General features: G+C 29.8%; 1 protein-coding gene across 8 annotated transcripts in view; it reads left to right on the forward strand.

The window, feature by feature from the left end:
- The window catches only part of LOC149078955 (plasma membrane calcium-transporting ATPase 2-like), a 167,879-nt gene that overhangs the window by 141,118 nt on the left and 6,417 nt on the right, over nucleotides 1-20,344 (forward strand). For 6 of the 8 annotated variants that reach the window (XM_089241179.1, XM_089241181.1, XM_089241180.1 and 3 more), the window contains one exon: nucleotides 9,165-11,853. The exons of 1 other annotated variant lie outside the window; for it this stretch is intronic. In XM_089241179.1, the coding sequence (XP_089097305.1) occupies nucleotides 9,165-9,698 (534 nt within the window). In that variant the 3' untranslated portion in view covers nucleotides 9,699-11,853. Of the gene's footprint in view, nucleotides 1-9,164; nucleotides 11,854-16,952; nucleotides 17,022-20,344 lie in introns of those variants that run through there. One more of the 8 variants, XM_089241184.1, reaches the window with a different exon arrangement.

Here is a 20,344-nt window from a genome sequence, read left to right on the forward strand (position 1 = left end):
ATAGTGAGGAACTCTCATCATGAGAACTTTGGTTCAAACTCCACCGTCATCACACTGATGGTCAGCTGAAGTAGGTTTTCTATGGTTCCCAACTTTAAGTTACGAATACGAGCCAATCTCCCAGTTGAAAAGAATCGTCACAGAGAGCAACAGGCTTACAAAGGTACAAATATTCAGTTACTACACTCGCAATTTTAAACATAGATGGCAGCACACAAAAATCGCACACATTACTACTATATAACATTCAGGTGGTTAGATACACACACACTTCATACACAACTCAATCTGTAGTAAATTGCCTATGGCAATAGACCAGAGTCATGCTCGGTTTGAAAGAAAGAAAGAAAAAAAGCGCCCATAGCAAGCATATTACTCAGAAACAAACTTCACATTAGGTTTACAACCCACACTCCAACATGTACTCATTTGTTAGAAATTCCATTAGCGAATATGAATGAGGTGCATGTATGTTGCAGTAATAGTGGTAGCAATATTTATGGTTGCTGGTATATACGGTTACTGAGACATTAAATGCTCGCCACATAGAAGAAAAATTTTAGAATAAATATTGGTTTAAATTAAGAATCTAACCCTCAAAAATGTAATTGTTCTGTGCAGTTCCTATTGGAATAAGAGTTCAGTTGATACAGCATTACAAAACATTTAGGGAAAAATGTATGCATAAACTAGACAAGTCACTCGTAACAGGTGCATATATTTTATATCAGTGCCAAAAAACTTGCTGTCAGAGTAATACAGTGGAACCTACTATCAAATGGAATGCCAAGACAAATGACTTTCTGTTTTAGACAGATTTCCATTTTATAATAGTACATATCAAAGCACTAATCATTGATGGATCTATTTTTTGATTCCATTCAAGACAATTCTCCATCTTAGACAGGTTTCTTTGTATGTTACTGTAAACAAATGGCACCAAGTGTAACTTTTTGATTTGCTCTTCTGTTTATCTTTTAGTATTCAAATAAAACTTTGGAAGTGAATGAAAACTTAATCTATTTCAACATCTGCTTTCAGTCCTGAGAATCAAATCATGTATGAATGGAGTTTTTTTTTTTTTTAAATAACATTTTCACAAGTATTTATGGTTTTGATGTGTCAGTTGATTTTATTATACATCTTCAGATATTTCAAAAACAGTTACCAGAAAACATTTCTTGATGTTCTGTATAAAATATTCATGCATGTGGTTTTTTTCCATATATATCTCTGCATGAAAAACATTTTTCTTTCATTTCTATCATTTTGTATTTTTCAATTCTGCACACACTTAAGATTACAGCTTTGCTTGAGTGTAGAGGGGACATGACATGTATAATACTGCACTCTTAGTAGCAAGCTGCACTTTCGCCATGCTATTCATAGTAATTATAAATTTCGTGTAGTAATTTTTTTTCTCCTAATGGATATATTCAGCAGTTATGAAAGTATTTAAAGTTTGAATTTTTGCTTGTTTCATTCGATTCTGCCCGGTAGTAATTTCATCAATTTATGCTTTTAAGTGCAAATAAAGTACTTACGTATGATTATTAGCAGTCTGCTTTTCCAATTAGCTTCAGGCTGAATATGCTTCTATGTTGCCTTGCCTTGCTTTTTATCTTTATTTCTTGAGTGTATATCAAGTTTAAAACCAGGTAGAATAGCAATTAGAAACATGTATGTATAGTTTTGTCATGTGTATGAATGGGCATTATTGGTAAAAAAAATATTTTAAAAACTCAAAATTTTTTTTTCTTTTGACTTAGATTAGGCAATAAGTAGTTAAGCATAATTTTATTTAAGTGGAAATAAATTCAATAGAGCTAGTCTGATTAATTGCTAAGTGTGATTAAAAATTTTAGTGGAGTTGATTGACTCGGTTAATTCAATTAAACTTTTAATGGAAAATTTGTATCGCATTTTAACAAAGTTTGTAAATTTGCTTGATTTGTTGGGAAAAATCAATTAGGTTTTTAAATTAATGTTCTTATGTATATTATGGCATATATAAAAAATAAACTGATTAGAAGGACATCCCACAGATGACCAGCTTACCAATGAGTTTAGTTGAGTTCTTAAATGTGGAGCATAAACAAATGCAGGTGGCCAATATCTGTACCCTTTGTTTGAATTGTTCTATGGATTTATTTCTTGGTCATCAAGTATGGTTGATAGTCAAACTCTGCCTTTTTCATTGGCCTTTCAATTCTGTTGTTAGTACTGTTGCTGACACATATTGGTACTCATAAAATTTTTTGTCATGGAAAATACATTTGATTCAGAGAAAACTGATTATTTTGGTTTCATTTTTTGAATTTGATGGGAGTTTTAGAAGATGAGTAAAGATTTTCTATGCTTTGTATACAACAGTTTCATATTCAATAGTATCCGCTTCTTCCAGTACCATTCAAGAGTTTCTTTACTACATATTTTAAGGGATTTTCTTATGTTTTGCAAAAGAAACTAGTTTTGAAATCAGTGATCAACCTTATTTTTCTACGTTATTGTAATTTTAAAAATGTGAATGAAACATGGCATGTTCAAAAAATATTTATGTATGTATGGTTATTTCATGACCACCATTTCAAATCTTATTTATCTATTGGTATGATCTATGGCATTTTATCATTTCAACAGGTATTTATTAACCTTATCTTTCCCCCTCAATATAACCTTATGTTTATAGTAGTAAAAAATAGTTTTTAGTCAAAGCTGTTTTTGTGTATTATATTAGCAATTATTAGTTATTCTTCACTGTGTTAGATGATTGGTTTCAAAACAAAGTAAAAAATAGTTTCAATCTGAATTCCTCCTTGTTAAGAAAATGGTTGGGTGCTTTATCCGCATCTCCACAGGCAGCCATGTTTCATTGCTGATGTAAAAAATAATAAGTATGAAACTGAAAATTCTACTGCTGACTAATATCTCTTCCATTTTCAAAAATGTCTCAAATGTAGCAGTAGGGAGGCTAAAGATCTCCAGTACCCCATCAGATTTTGACAATTTTTTGTTGCCAATCGAAAAAAAAAATTTGTGCATATTTTTGCTATCACATTTTTTCTTGCTAGCTATTATATAATGCTTGGTTAACTACCATCAAGCTTTTGTTTTTCAACCATTCAACAGATGATAGATTGCTGTGCTGGAAGTCTTAGAATAGATGCCCGGTTTTCTGGTACTCAGATCCTGGTCTATTGGTTCATAGACCCATCAGATTCTTTTTTTTCACATGTCTTAAAGTGAATGATTCACTTATATTTTCAACCAAACTTATTCCCTACATGAAGTTGTTACCTGATTGAACACGTATGGGGGAGTTAACATTTTTATTTGACAAATTGAGAAAAATCTTTAGATCAAGGGTTGAGATGAACAAAAAATATATGCACAGAGATTTGATATACTTCTATAAATAAAGGAAATTTTGTTGCATTTAGCATTCGATTGTAGACTTTTATTCTTGGGTGGGGTGTTTAATTTAATATTTTCCAGCAGAAGAAAAAAATTCACATTAGTGATATTCTTTATGAAATTTTTATTATTTTATCATAGTTTTCTATCAGTATAATTTTCAGTAGAATATCAACATTAGCTGTCATTTACTTCCTAGTGTGTAGGACATATTTTATTCATTCCACTACTGAATTTTTTTCTACATCATAGAAAAGAAAATTATTCTATTACCTTTTCTACATTATTTCCCTATGTTCAGATTGTGATTTGTAGTTGCAAAGCATTTATACTTATTGCCAATTCAGTATCAAATCGGAATCATTTTATTAAAATTGAACACGACTTAATTAAAACATTAATATAATCATCACGCAAGGAATTCATAGTTTTAGAAATATGTTAATTGTGTAAAATAAGGATGCTCAGCTGTGGAAACGCCGAATGTGATCATCTTGTATTCTCTTCACTCAAAGAAAAACATAAGTGGCTGCTGTGCTTTAACTTTGGATAATAATTTTCAAAAGTGAATGAATCTTAAAAGCTAAGTCAATATGATGAAATTCAGTTGATTTGAAATTATGTTGGCAACTACTTCAGGACAACCATCTTAAAATTTTAGGGCTTTTTTCCTTTTGCCTGAAATTTACTGCAGTAAATTTTTTCTTCTGTTTTCAGCATATGAATTTAATTCAGCTCATATTTTTGTATACAAAAGTGTTTGCATTTTAATAAAAGTTGAATGCTTTGAAATTTAATTTTTGTAGGAAATTTTATGATTGATTTTTCAATTAACTCGAACAACATTCTTAAATTACAATGAAGACACCTGGAGAAAAACATGAGATAGGAATTCTGTCTCTTTTGCTATCGGAAATCAAACTTGACTCTTTGACTACATTCCCCCCAATCACATTTGCTTTGAAATAAGATATGCCTCGGATAAGTCTAATTTATTATTCGAAATTTTTTTTCCCACTTTCGAACTAGGATTCATTACCATTATTCATTTTAAAATGAGCATCTTGGCAATTTTCACTCAACAGTATTTTTTTACTAATAAGACATAAAGTTTGTCTCATTAATAGTCAAAGGGTTGAAGAGATTGTATATGATAACACAATAAAGAAGACAACCAAGAATAAAGAAGAATAAAAAAGATAGCTACCATTGGTTTTCTTCTTTATTGTGTTAAGTATCAGGAAAGAATTTCTATTTTTCTATGCTATGTGTTTTTTTTTTATGCTTATACTATGTAGCTACTTATTTTTCACTTTTTCACGTGATTGTGAATTCGTTACATTTTTAAAAATCATATGTGCATTTTATTTTGCTTTTCATATGATTTGGCAACACTAATTTTCCCCCAAATAAATAACAATTTTAAGTTGTATTGATACCCAGTTCTTCATTAATAGATTTGTTTCAATGACAACTGAATTTAATGTTTATAGCAAAGTATTTTCAGTGATAAATCATGATTTTTTTAATGATAAAAAGAATTCTTGAAATAGTTTTAAAGAAAAAAAGTTCACCAATATGAAGATAATTTTTATGTTAATGTTTCATTTGATTTAAAAAATATGCAATATTCTTCCTTTTCTGTCTTTTTCCCCCATGCTTTCTTTGCAATGGGCTTCACCTGCTAAGCCCGCTGTAGTATGATTCTTTTTATTATTTCTGTTTATATATGAGCACTGCCAAGACAAACAATGCCACTGAAAGAGCACAGATACTATTTTATAAACCTTTTTCCCAAACTCTTGCACTGTATACACAAGGAAGAGTACTCCAGTGTTTTTCTTTTCTCTATGCTCTGCAAAAAACTGCCATTTCTTTCATGTCCATCCATTGTGTGCGTGTGTGAAAATCTTTTCAATAGCTGCATGACTTTTAGTCAGACAAACATTGAAACGAGCATTAATATGTAATATTTTGTATTTATATCATTTCTGCATCAAAAATATAATCAATAGTCAAAGTATCAAACCTTTTTCATAAATTAGTCTAAACTTTTCTTTTTTTTTTTTTTATTGGTGTGAAGTTATGAAATCTTTCTGAGAAATTATTTTTTTCTCAAGAGAAGATTCTTCACTTACATTCATAATAAAGTTAAGTTCCTGCACTTAAAACTGTTGTTATCTGAATTAGTGAATTATTTTAGAAATATTTTCATTTAATTGTCTATATTTTTTCATTAGAGAAAAAAAATAACTGACGTAAAAGAAAGTTTTTAATTTATTTTTCAATAATGAAGAAAGCTGTTTTGATCTTTGACTGACTAAATAGGAATGAGTATTTGCCTGTTGTTCCATGCATGCTTTTGTTGAAGTTGATGTGTGTTTTATGCATGCCAATTTTTTTTCTCTTGCATTTTACTTATTCTTATGAGTTTTTGATTTTCCCCCTCTTCATTGATATTAAACAGCGCTATTGTTGCATAGTATTCCATTTTATGCATCACATTTCTATCTGATTTAATATCAGTTAATTTTTTTTAAGAGGAAAATAAATATAGTTTTATATATATTTTCTGATGAGAAAATTTTAAACCTTTATTCTATGCAAAACAAATTTTTGAGATTTTCTGTGAATAACTCATGAATGTTTCATTTTTATAGTGTAGTATATAATATACGTATAGATGCTGTTTTACCTTATATCATATGCCAATCAGCATATTAATAGAACATTTGAAAAATATAGTTGTGGCTACAAAAGATTGTGAAGAAAAAAAAACTAGCATTCACCAAAAGCTCAGCTTATGGGCTTTGTAATTTTAAAATGAATCTATTGATTTTGAGGTTGGGGGGGGGGGGGAGGTTAAAACTAAAGGTTTTATCATTCCAGCATTAATAAAATGTTTAGAGAAAATTCTACTATACTCAATATTTTTGAGGTGTTATATCCAAGCTTATGTGTGAACTGGTAAAAAATTTTTATTAAATGGTAGGAATTTATATGACTAAGTGAAAAAATATTTCAATTGATCGCATATGCACAGTCAATACAAGTCCATAATTTTTGGGTAATTGGATGTTTCTCCCATGAACAATATTATGGATGCATTATATGTAATATGTTAATAGTACTCACACAATATATAATATGTTTGTGTGTTTATTTTAACACACAGTCGAGAGAAGGCATCCTAGATATATTTTTACCTAGTTAATTTAAATTTTAATAATAGCAGCCATATATCTACTGCAGGGCCCTGATTATCAGAGCTAACATATACTGGACCTACCTGAGGTAATCAAAAATTCAGATGAAAAATGACCCTCATCAATTTTAAGTTTACATAAAGGCGTAGATGATGAAAATTATACCTGTTTGTGTAAAAATAGTCACAAATTTATATATAATTCTATAAAAATGAAATGAGTCTAGTGTGAAATCACATTTAAATTAAGTACTGTGTTGTAGTTGCAATTTACAACATTTCAGATACCACTTCATGTATTTTGGAAATATTACCTTCACATAGGCCCAATGTATAAAAGCTCATGCTACATGCTGACATTGTGATTGGTCCAGTATGTTGCAAGCCAAAGTGTTTTGTTTAATTGAACCTACTTTTTACAAATAGATATATGAAAAGCAAGCTCAAGTAACCTGAATCTAGGTAAATAGAGGCTAAGATAATCAAGGTCCTACTGTAACATATATATATTTAAATATTTTCACTGTATCTTTCCTGCCAGTGCCACATTAGCCTAGTACTGATGGAGGTATTCACTCTATATTATGCCTAATTTATAAATAGAGGATATACGTTTTAAAGAATGCCTTCAACCAAATAATACATTTATTTTTGATAATTAACCAGTCTTGCACAAAAGCAACAGATATTCATAAACTTTTGCAAAGTTTTCCAGAACACTGCCATATTTTACAATGTTTAAAGATTCCAGTGGCTTACCGATATTATTCCAGTAGCAAAATATCAATACCATATTTTTTCTTTCCCGTAACTTACATCTAACTTAAGTCTATATATTTCATCTTTCATGCATTATCATTGCTTCAGGCATGAAGTAAAATATATTCATACTAATAATATATCTTGTATGTACCATCATATATATAAATATGTTGCTTCAGCAATGGCAACTTCTAGTACTTGTGAATGCAGGCATCTTCAACCTGTTGCTCATGAGCACCATAGTGCTCGATGCTCATGTCTGATTCAGTGCTCATGAGTACTTGATCAAAGTTCCAATTAAACACCTTGTACAAATTGTATTCAAGAATTGCAATTATCCTGATTTCATCCATTCGTGTCGAAAGTGCCATAAAGATGCTCTTCCTTTGATGATGGATATAGACAGAGCTTATGACTAGAAAAAGGTTGATGACCTCTGTGTTATGCATTACTTTAACTTATAAATACTATTATTCTTATAAATATGCATGTTTTGATGAATGAATAGAATGCAACCTAAGTATTTAATAATAGCAAATAAAGAGAGGTTTAATATGAAATGAAATAGTAAGTGGAAAAAGCATTCATAAAATTTCATGAAAGACACAAAGAAATAGAACATTTCTTTCATTTTATTCATACATACTCAGAAGAAAAAAACTTCTATCTATATTATTAGAAAATTTTGGACCTTAAATTAGCTTACGAGCTCTGCTGGTCATTCATTTTAGCATCAAATTTACTTAATTAGTGTAGCATATTTTAAATCTCATAACTTTTTTCAGTGGAAAAAGGTGATATATTTGTTTGTGATATATATCCAACTTTTCTTAAAGCTCAACAACTTTCAATAACATGAATATTGGAAAATTCTTAGTTATATAGTCTTAGTTTTTCTGTGGATCCTGTAGAAATTTCTATTTTTTCATTGATTAGGAAGAGAAAGGCATGGTTTAGAATATGTAATGATTGATACTGGCTAATATTTTTATGTCCTTCATAGCAATTAGCTAGAATGTTTATCAACTTGAGCATTACAGAGTGGTAATTGCGCAGGTTTTGTTCATTGCACTTCAATCACGCTGATCTTACTAACAGGTTGAATCCATGCAATGTTTTCATTTCGATGCCCCTCTTTCAAGATTTGTTAAGCTTCATGGTTGTACCATGTCTTTCATCATTTAAATGAAATGGTCAGTTTTACAACGTTGAATGATATCACGTATAAAACAGTTATTATTTTACTTTTTTTTATGCTACACTTATTACAGTAATGTTAAGCTTAATAGCTGCAATTGGTTTTGATAACATTTATCAGAAAATCGCCATAATACATGAGGAGTAATCATTTTAATCTGTGGATCAATTCAACCAGCAGTTTATATTTATTTGTATTTTTAACAGCGATGGGTGAGTGGTTTTGACTCTGCGATTTCTTGATTATTCTCTCATTGCCTGATCATGCAGAGTATGTAGCAGTGCATGTTCTACAATCACTGGTGTTAGTATGATCATGTGCTTGTAAAACGGATTTGTTCGTTTTATTCCCATAATTATTGGTTTTTCCCTCCTCCCTCCCTCTTAGATGATGGTTGATGAATAGTTGCATGCTTCTGTTTAATGTTCTTTTATAATTTATTTATAATTTCATTTTTTGCATTAGTTTTTTACCTGAGTGTGCTCTGAATGATTTTATGCTTTAATGTATTTTAGTGCATTTGCTTACTCAGAAGCGTGCCTTGTTTTAACCTGTTATGCTGTATGTGTGTTTCCTTTTCCACAGCTGCGAGTAGTCAGAGCCTTTAAGAGCACACTGGAGGATATGGAAGAAAGGCGTAGTGTCCATAGCTTACACAGTTTGCATAGTTTACGTAGTTCTCGTAGCCAACCGAAGCAGCTTTCAGAGATAAGCTACATTGATGAAGACGTGAAAACACCATCTCCCAATGACTACCCATATGAGCTGTACGACAATAAAAAAAACTCTGTGTCAAACTGTGTTTCAAATAAGAGTGCTAATCATAACAGCACATCTCAGTACATCTCTCAGAATAATTCTTCTGAGAGTGAAACTCACGAAAGAGCTCCTCTTATGGACAGGACTTCGTCGCAGCCCATGCCACCAAATCAGCGAGGTGGCACACCTTCCAACTCACCTACCACAACCACTAGTATTACTCCTGTTCATTCATCACCTTCATCCAGTGCTTCTCAGACTATGGTTAATAATAATAATCAAGCTAATGCTACAAGCCCTGTTGTGCAGGGATATCACTTATTGGTTGAACCTAAAGAAATTCATGAAACTAGTATATGATTTTGTTATTTCTACTGATCAAATATTTGTTGGATTTTTTTTCTCTCTCTGCTCCCCTTTCCCTTGTTTTGTTCATTGAAAATAGACAATTCTTGAAACATGAAGTTTTTGCTTTGGCAGACCCAGAGGAATATATTCGCTGATGTTACTGCTTATTTTTCATAGGCATAAAAAACACATACGAGTGATAATGTGTTCGTAAATAAACTTAAGGTTTTACTTAATATGCATAGTACTACTTTATTTTTTATTTTCATAAATTTCAAATTTAGTTTTTCTTATTTAGCAGGTTATTTCATTGATGTATGTATAATTTTTTGATGAAATTCTTTCTTTTCAATTGACTGTTCATATTGTCTTTCTTCATATTCATAAATAGGAAATATTTTCAATTTGAAAATGTTTAAATCTGTGTCCTCTTGAATGATTGAATATTTCCATACAGGAGAATAAGATATAACCAATTTGTATCAGAATCATTTTTAAGTTTAATCATATTAACTATCAAGTTTAATCTGCTTCTTTTGTCAAATAAATAATAAATAATAATAAATAGATAAATATAATTTTTATGGCTTGGGTAAACATTCAATATGAATAAAATGCACACTTTTAATGTGAGAGGAGAAAAATTTGTTATATATTTTCCTCTGAATCAGTACTGCACAAGTATATGTTCTGATGCATGTAAATAAAAACATTTTAGAAGTTTTGTGATCATTAAGTAAGCACTACATCTTTCCAGGATAATATTCTAACTTATATATATACTATTTTCCAGTATTCCACAAATAAATATTTGTCAGAAATGTGTGGTGATTGCTGGAAACCAATTTCAAATAATGGGAATTCAATTCATTGGTATTCCAAAATTATAAGATAGTGCTTCTAATGAAATTCTTTGTGGTTATTTTTCTTTAAATGAGATATGTGTGCTGTATCACTGTAACCAGCACAAGTCATGAAATTATGTCTCTGAAAATATGAACATTTATTTCAGGAAAAACGGTACCTATTAAATATCATACTGGCAGTATAGCAATGTATGCTCTAATGAAATGCTTTGATGACTCTTCTGTTCCAAAGCAATTAGAATGGTTTATGTAAATTTGAAATTCAGAAAATTAACTTTATAATCTTTTCTACAATAAGTTTCCTGAGATTCATGGTTTTCAATTTAGTTTTAAATCAAACCTATTCACAAATTACAAATCTATTCATTCTCATTTAATTTTTGTGATAATGACATCTTTCATGATTTAAAAAATTGTTCCTAGTCATACTGAAAATGGTAGTTATGATTTAGTAGTAACACATAAAAATTAAATTTTTAATCTTCTGTCTTTCTAGTAGACATTCCAAATATTTACATTAAAATTTTTATGGTGGTTCACCGAAGATTTAGAAAACATCACTTGAATGTATACTTGGTTTCTCTATATGCTTCACAATATTTTCTGTATTCAATGAGAATGATTTGAAAATGATAGACACATCCATTCTTTTTTTAAAAATTTGTCATATCTGAAAAGAAAAGTTTTTTTTCTTCATGTGTACGATGATAAGTATTACTTGTATTCTGTGCTATGAAAAAAATATAAGATTCAGCACCACATATATAATAGAGAATTATTTCGGATTTTGCCAGCTATTATGATACAATCATCATTTTGTTTTTCTTCATCTTTTTCCATTGATTATGCATAACAATATTTTAGTAGAACTGTCATTCTATTTTTTAAGGTAGTGTCAGATTTTTGAAGTGGCACTCTCCCTCTTCAATTGATGCACAAAAAATAATGTTGATAGGTAGTAGGAAGTTAGGCAATCATATTTATGGAGATGTTTTAGGGTACTGTGTTTCTTGTTCAGCACTTAATGGAGTTAAGCACTTTAATGACCCTTCGTCATCAAACACAAATGAAACAAATGGCACTCTGCATTGCTTAAGTAAATCACTCCATTGTTATTCTAATGTCCTGATTCTCGAATAATTTCATTATTAGAGGTTAATATTTTATATTGCAATGAAATGGTTATGATCACAATCCAATATTTTCACAAAAATTAGAAACTTTGCCTGGTTTTAATTTATATAAAAATTGCCACGTTTTCAAGACAAATAAATTCAATTGGCCGAATGGTCGACGCGTTTCGGCTCTTCAATGGAGAGCCGTCATCAGGACCTCGTGGTCAGAATTCACACGAATCAGTCGTGGAGGGGTGATGTTTATGTCTGGTCATCCGAAGAGTTTGCCTTTGTATTTGCTGCGTCCGAGTGGTCTTTGGATGCAAATCTGCTTGAACAGATGGCTCCCCAATTCGCATCCAAAGACCACTCGGACGCAGCAAATACAAAGGCGAACTCTTCGGAAGACCAGACATAAACATCACCCCTCCACGACTGATTCGTGTGAATTCTGACCACAAGGTCCTGATGACAGCTCTCCATTGAAGAACCGAAACGCGTCGACCATTCGACCAATTGAATTTATTTGTCTTGAAAACGGGGCAATTTTTGTATAAATCCAATATTTCTTTATACTTTCATACTTATAGATATTGAAGTCAAATTTTTTAAAAAGTCACCCTTAACATTTAATTAACATTTTTTTTTAATAAGTGCATGTCTTACAAATTCAAAAAATTAATACACCCATATGAATTAACTTGTATCGCTTGCCATTTCACCGAGTGCAATCCACAATTTAAACAACGCTTAAATTCTAGATTGCCTTTAATATTTTGTTTAAATAACTTAATGCCTTCAAGAAAGAGAATAAATAGGGTTTTTGCATGGTTTCGGTTTTTATTTCCTCTGGGTCATGTCTCTATGTAGAAACAGTGTTATATCTTTTACATTTTTTATGATTTTTATATTCTGATATATTGTTTCTGCTTCGTTCCTATTGAAAATGTGAACAAAGTTGTATATGAAGCTTAGAATTTATGAGAAATCCTCACTGTGCTGAGAAGGCAAAAATATATATACATATATATATACACAGTGCATAATTAGTAATCATAATGGTGTGGTTATATCATGCAAAGGATAAATTTTACCCAGACGTGTTTTTCACACGTTTCAGAGCTTGTTTATGTCATTTTGTTTTGGTATAATTAAGCTAAAAAAATATTATTAATAATAATATATGTAATAAGTATAAAAATATAGTATTTGTTTTTTGTGCAATGAAATGCACACAATTTAAGAATGTCTTTCATCAATAACAAAGAGGAAAACGTAACTGTTCTTTAAAAAAGATTCTATCGATTCATGTTGCTATACACAGCTCTATTTTATATATACATAAATATAAGGCAGTTATATATATAATATGTATGCATCTGTTTATGTATTCAATGTTGGTGCATTTGTGAGAAGGATGACATATTGACATATATTTTATAAAAATTTTGAATGTATGCCTCATCGCAGGGAAAAAATGCAATTCAAGCCAGTGTTCCAAAAAAAAAAAAAACTTTGAAAGTGTGTCAAAAAAAACGTTCTTTTAGAAGAGGGAGGGATTCAGGACTTGCTTATAAGCTGCTAGTCTGGCTGTGTCAATTTAAAGAAAAAAAGAGAGATGAAATTTTAATATTTCTTTTCTTTGATATGCTTCAAAAAGTTCCACTGAAAAACCATCCAGTTTTTTATGAATTCTACTCTAAAACAATTGAGACTAACTAGCACTAACTTACAAAGATTAATGATCTGATATATTAGTGGAATAAAAAATAAGTTACTCCGTAAATATTAAGGTTGAAAAGCAATACGCAGCACTATGAGAAACTAAAACCAGCTCTTGCTTTTTCATGGTTTCATGGATATATTTTATAATATAATTAAAGGTAAAGTTGTTCAAGTATTAGGATAGAGACTTTTTCGAGCTCTGTTTTCACGAGATTTAATTGTTCAAAGAAATGTTTTGTGCATTTTAATTTAAACTTAGTATGAATTGCAGTCATCCAGTGTTTGGATTTTATTTGAAAATTTGCAGAAAATGGAAAAAAGTTTTCAATAAACCACAATTGCTTGCATGAGGTAGGTTGTCACAAAAAATAAATATAATTGCCAAAATGTGTGCAAAAATTTTATTGTGTTATAGAAATCAAGTTGGTGAAAGGAGAGAAAAAATTTGTTGTGAGAGGGATTTTCTTATTGTATTATTGTATTGGTAGGACCTCTTATACACTTCTAATTATATTTGTTAGATCTTGGGATGGAGGGGGGGAGTAACCTTGGTTTTTTTTTTTCAATGGGTAGGCTTCAAATGTGATATTCTTTTTAGATACTTTTCCTATAGTTATCTCTATTGACTGTCTTTCATAAATTGAAGTCATTCTTTTCCAAATGTGACTATAGAATTAGTTTTTCAGATTTTTATGATATATATGCAATCTAATTGATATTGTAGAGGAAAAAAAACTGTGATGAAAATTTTGTGCAATTTATTAATTTTCTTTTAATTTATTTCAAAACTATGGTTTAGGAAGATGTGAACATAGCATTTCTCTGATTTTATTGGTTTATTCATGATAGTTAAACTAGTAGTTATACAATACTATTTAGCCTATTTAATGTTGATGTCAGCTAAAAGCATTAAGATATAATATATATATGTATAGAAATAGTTTTGGTACTCAATCTGTTTTTATCTTTGATGTTTTATGATGTCAATTTCTTCTTTGCATTTTTATCTGAATGTGATGCGATTATTCATATGTATAATATACATATATAAATTCAGTTTTTTTGCTTTTTTTTTAATTTGTAATTTTATTTCCTCTTTCCCAATCCCCCTCATTTTAAGTCTTTTTTTCAATCCTTTGATATACTTAACCTTTTGCGGTCCTATGTCATGGTGGAAAAACTGAATAAATGATGCTTCATTGTTATAATTGGTCCCTTACGATTACAGGAAGGCCCCTGTGAATTTGGCTGTTTAGCAAAACATATAACTATCCAAAAAACGGAAAGGCTAACACGCAGGGGGCCTTTCTTTTGCAGGAGAGGGTACTACAAAGTATGAACTGTACGAACGAAGTAATATAAACCCCAGTGAAATGTCACAAAATAGTTTTCTGCAAGTTTGAGTTAAGAACACTGAGACAGGAAAAATTATTAAAATGAATATAAGATTGCATGAAAGGTAATCATTTTTTTTGTCCAAGTTTAAACTAAAGTGAATCACTGTATTGAAATTTAATTCATTGGTATGAATCTCATGTCCTCACAAAATATGCAAGAGGAAATTTTCTCATAGTTATACAAAATATTTTAAGGGATTCGATTCAAATATATCTACTTGCCTACTTTTTCTTGTATATTTTTTCTGCGTGTTACATAGTCATGCATTCTACTTACTGAAGAGTTGTCTGATGAGTTACTGCACACTACTCTAGTTTTCCAATGCTGTCTTTAATAATAGATCCCTCAAATACTTTTAGAGCTGTACTGCAAGCAACATATTGATAATATATTATATGGAATTTTATGGCAGAACCTCTTGAGACTGACATATCAAATCATTTGGTAGCTGTTATAAGAGCCAGCATTTATTGGCTTGTAAAAATTCATCAAAGTGTTTTGTAAATGTACTTTGCTGCCATGTTTTGAGCTACTTTAAATATTTATATGAATCTTTTTCTTCCCCCCTCCCCAAATCTCTTAAAATACATGTGAAACCCTATAAAATTAAATACTTGTATGTGTTCCATGAAATGAAGATCTTGAATATTTTGTAAAAGTTTTATAACTTTCCTCATAAACAGAAGAAAATGAAGCCTTTGTATGATGAAAGAGGACCAATATACATGTAAAACGTAATAGAGAAAAAATCTTAATACAATATGATGAATGAAAAAAAAAAACTTATTTCCAGAGGGTAAGTTTTCTCTTTTATGAGATTAATGAAAACAAAACCTGACACATGTTTGCTTTACCAAAATATTAGTTTTTTAATGACATTTCATGTATTTCCTTTTGATTTCTGAATACAATTAAGTTAATATTCAAATATTGATGAGTAATTTTCGAATAGTAAATTTTGTTTTTGTTAATTTTAATATCCTAAATCTTATAACGTTCTCCCTCTCCCTTCCAAAAGTAATCAAATCATTGTGATTGTATGAAACTAATTGTTATTATTGTGTGTTGTATCTTGGTAATATGATATTGCAATCGATGTTATTTTCAATTTAATGTGTAGTCATGTTCGAAAAAAAAAACTATATAGCTAGTTTATACTACGAAAAGTGAAAAAAAATTTTATATTGGGGGGAAAAAAATGTTTTTCTTGCATTTATAATGCGATGGTTGAAGACTGGTGCAATATTAAATATAAAAGTGAACAGTTTTGTTTTTATAACAAAAATAGTGTTGTTGTAGTGCAGTACTGGATGTATTTTAGTATATGTAGTAGTTTTCTTTTTTTTTCTTCTCCATCTATAGTAATAACATAGTTTTTGGTTTTTTTATATATTTAATATGCCATTGCACATAAAATCCACTGATTAATTTTCCTGTTTCTTTTGTAGAAAATTAATGAAAGGGGTGGGTCTGAGTTTTTGTTTCATTTTAACTTAATAAATTATCTCGTATAAAAGCTTATGTTATGAAAAAAAAATCTCATTTTTTATTTTATAGTTTTTTTACACCAAAGGCATGGGTTTTTGTATCATTTTGATATGCGTGTGAAGTTCATTTGGGCATGTCATATTTAACAATCATTATATATTTTGTAATGTTTGTTTTAAATCCACATAAGCAATACCTATAGCATGGAGCTTTTTTTTTTTCTTGTTGCATGATTTTCTTAATGTTTATCAGTGTTATGTTTTTGAGGCTTGATTTTTGTTTCTTAATGGGAGTTTCATTAATTTCTTTCCCTTCAAATATAGATATAAGATATGCATTAAAAACCACCTTATTTTTTCTGTGCCTAGTCTTTCACTGTATATGAAGTAATATGGAGCACTTGTAAATAACAGTATTGTGTGAATTCAGAATTAATTAAAAAAAATGTTTTAAGCTTGTCTACAGCAGAGTTTGAATTTTTTTTTTCTTTTATGCCATTACTTGTGTACTGTGAATGCATTATTTGTGTATGTGTTGTGTTCAGGTATTCAATGTGCATTTCTAAGTTTAAAACCAAAGGATGTTTTTTTTAATGGCATATAATGCCACTGATTAGAGCAGGGCCAATGGTTGTTATTTTTTGTTCATGTTTTACTGCTGTTTTCCACCTTAAGGTCATTGGCGGCGAGTTGCAAGATCGGCTGATTCCAGTTCCATACAGCAAGAGTGCCACAGACCAAGCTGTAAGCCCATTTGTTGTCTTAATTTATTTTCCGTCTTTGTGAAATTTTGCTGCTTTTTGTTGTTTTTTTTTCCTCCAAAATTTTGCATCAGAATGTTTTTTGCATATTTTTTGTCACCCTACATTTTGGTTTTGTCAGGAGAAACGTAATATTTTCCAACCTATATGTATAATATATAAAGATTACGAAAATTATTGAATAAAATCAGAGCTGCTGGTAGTTGTAGACTTACAACTATTCAACTTTATCTCTATAATAAAAATGTAAAGTAAAAGTAAATGTAAAGTAGAGTAAAGTTTCAAAGCAGGTGAAATTGGTGATTTTGGTCTACTGAGACCTGATAGCATGAAAAAAGAGCGTGAGTTTCAAAGCGTGAGAATGAAATAACATCAAATAGTTTTTTTCACAATCTGCTTAGTATAGACAGATTTTCTCCAAAATTCCCAAAATATCTTTCAGACCAAATTTATTATGCTTATTGATATAAAATTAAAGTAAAGAAATGGCAGTTGTAATTTTCATATTCAAAGTTCAAAAAGATTGAAATATGTGTGAATGGCATGAAAAATACATTCAATCAGTAGAAACTGTTATGTTGATATCAGAATCTTGTTCGTGAATTTCACATGTCTTCGAATGAATTTTTCTCAAACTTTTTTTCTGATGAAAATAATGAGATGAATAATGATTTAACATGTTCAGTTAATCTACGGGTTGAAAGTTTAATTTTTGAAGCATCAGTTAATCTATCATCGAAGTCACAGAGAAACAGGTTTGTTTCTATACAAAAGCTCATTCATCAACATCAGCCATATAAATTATCAGATTACAGAAGATCATGACCATATATATTATTTGAATAAATAATTTTCCATTTAAATTGAAAGTTGCTTTTGTTTTCTTTTTCACCCATGGAAACAAATATACATTTTTCAAAAATTTACGGATTTCTTTCATAAAGATTTGTAGCTCTTAGATCCTACTCTTAATTGATTTACGAGTGGATTGCAGCAAGATCATTTCGCAGAATTTAACTGTTTTTTTTTTTCTATAATACATGTTTATAATATCTTTCATTGCACAAATGGGTTTTCCCTTGATTTTTTTCAAAATTCTTGTATGAAAGTTTGCATTTACATTTTTTGAGAAGAAAACAAGAAGAGTTGTACATATATATTTTCTCTCTGGTGCTCACAGCTATTTTCTGCTTTCTTGTTTTGCTCCTCGTGCTTTGTGTGTGTCATGTATGTGCGACTTTTTTGTTTTTGTTAATTTTCTTGCTTTATGGTCCAAGCTTTTGTGCTTTTGTTTATATATGTATATTGCTGTGCATCGCTGAGAGAAAGAAAAAATGCTCGAAAAAGAAATTGATATGTTCCGCCACTTTTATCTATTCTTTTCGTGCTATTTCATTGCTGTAATTGTGAAACAAGCATGCTCACACAATACTACACTGTAATTTCATTAAAGTAATGAAATATGGAATGCAGCTGTTTTAAGATCTATCGTGCAAGTTTTATTGTTTGCTAATATGACACTTGCTAATTTTATTTTATTATCGAGCCACAAATCATTTCATAATCAATGGTACTCACTGATGTCAGTCTTGCACCAATTTACTTTATTCAGATTTTTTTTTTAATAAGGAAAATAAAAAACTAGACATTTATAAGGAATGAAAAATAGAAAAAATAAAAAGGAATTTCAAAATCAAATGCAAAAGTTCAAATATCTATTATAATGCTAATGTGATAGCATTAAGTGTGTTGCATCTTTTATATAGGCATTAATCTGTGTTTCTGCAGTTTGATGAAATAGACTATACGTACAGTCAAATCTCCATATAATGAAGCTGCTTTATTATGTGAAAAAATTTGATGCAAACTATGTGAACAAAAACATGAGCATTCAAAAATTGGTTATATATAGACTACCTTTTCGTACTCAAAATATTCATATAAGCTAGTTACAATACTTTTATTTGCTTCAATAAATTTTTATTTTTTATTCATTGTCTGTAAACATTTTGGATTTTGCTGAAATTTAAGTTGGAGAAGGGGGGGAGGCAGCTTGATCATATTTGTCAAAAAAACGATGTAGGTACATTTTTATATAATATCACATATATATATATATATATGATCATGTATATATGTCACATATATACATGATCTCAGCCCAGTATTTTACTTTTATGAAATCATTGTGATTTGTAAACTGAGAAAATATTATTGACGAGCTGATAGATCTTGAAACTGTTTGGAAAGATAAAAATCACTGCTTTTTTTTTTCTTTCTAATATGCTTCCAACTGTTCTTTAGAAGTTTCTGCTGCAAAAATTACTTTGTGCTCATAGGATATAAATTTGTATCCGATAACTATATATATGTTGTTGCTTGTGTTGTTCTACCAGCCTTTATGTTATCTGTTGGAATGTGCATGTTTCTCCCATCTCCCCTGCATGCCTTGTACCAATGTTCTCTCCTTTTTTTACCTTATGGTTAAATGTGCTGATTTTTTTCTGTTATTTTTCAAAAAAAAACTTTTTTGAAAATGTTTGATTTAATTTTTGTAAGTTATATTTCAAGAAAGAGCAGCATGCTCTTCATTTTTCCAGTGAAATCTGGCTCAAGTTTTCAAGTAATTTATTCAAAGTGCAGGGAAATATGTGCTGTTGGGAAAAGATCTGTTGATTTGCAATTGATTTATTTATTTTAAAGAAATAGTTAGGAAGGTGATATATATATTTTTTTTATTCCTACCAGTTTTATCAGTACTACTGTTTCAAAATTTATCAAATAGTAATCACCCTGTAGAGTTGCAAAACAATTGATCATTTTAGTTAGAATTTTTCTATATTTTTCTTTGGTATTCAATTCTTGCTTCTATCAGGACAAGATGCAATACTTTGATTCATGTTACAAAACAGCTACTGCTAAATAACCTTCACAAATTTTGTTCACTGCTTTTTAAAATTTTACATTATTCAAGTGAAACCTTGACTTATATTTAATGAACTTACTGTGTATTCATAATGTCCTATGCATATTTAGATATGGTAGCTGCAAATTTTCATAAAATATCTTAGAATACAAAAACAAAAGTTTTTCAAATCTTCAAATGTGAGCTACAAAGTCACACCTGTTCATGTATAGTAGAATTTTCATATATCTCTTAAAAATCTGCTGTAGATATTCATGAGTTTTCCACCTCGAAATTCAAGCTATTGGTGAACTTGACTCATTCTACAATTTATAGTGCATAATATTTCTTCTATTAATATGATAGGTGGGGGAGGGGTAAACATCACAAAAATTGCATTT

The sequence above is a fragment of the Pholcus phalangioides genome, unplaced genomic scaffold, assembly GCF_987345545.1.
Source record: "Pholcus phalangioides strain wild (caught in Gottingen) unplaced genomic scaffold, Ppha-v1.0 ptg000013l_1, whole genome shotgun sequence".
NCBI lineage: Eukaryota > Metazoa > Arthropoda > Arachnida > Araneae > Pholcidae > Pholcus > Pholcus phalangioides.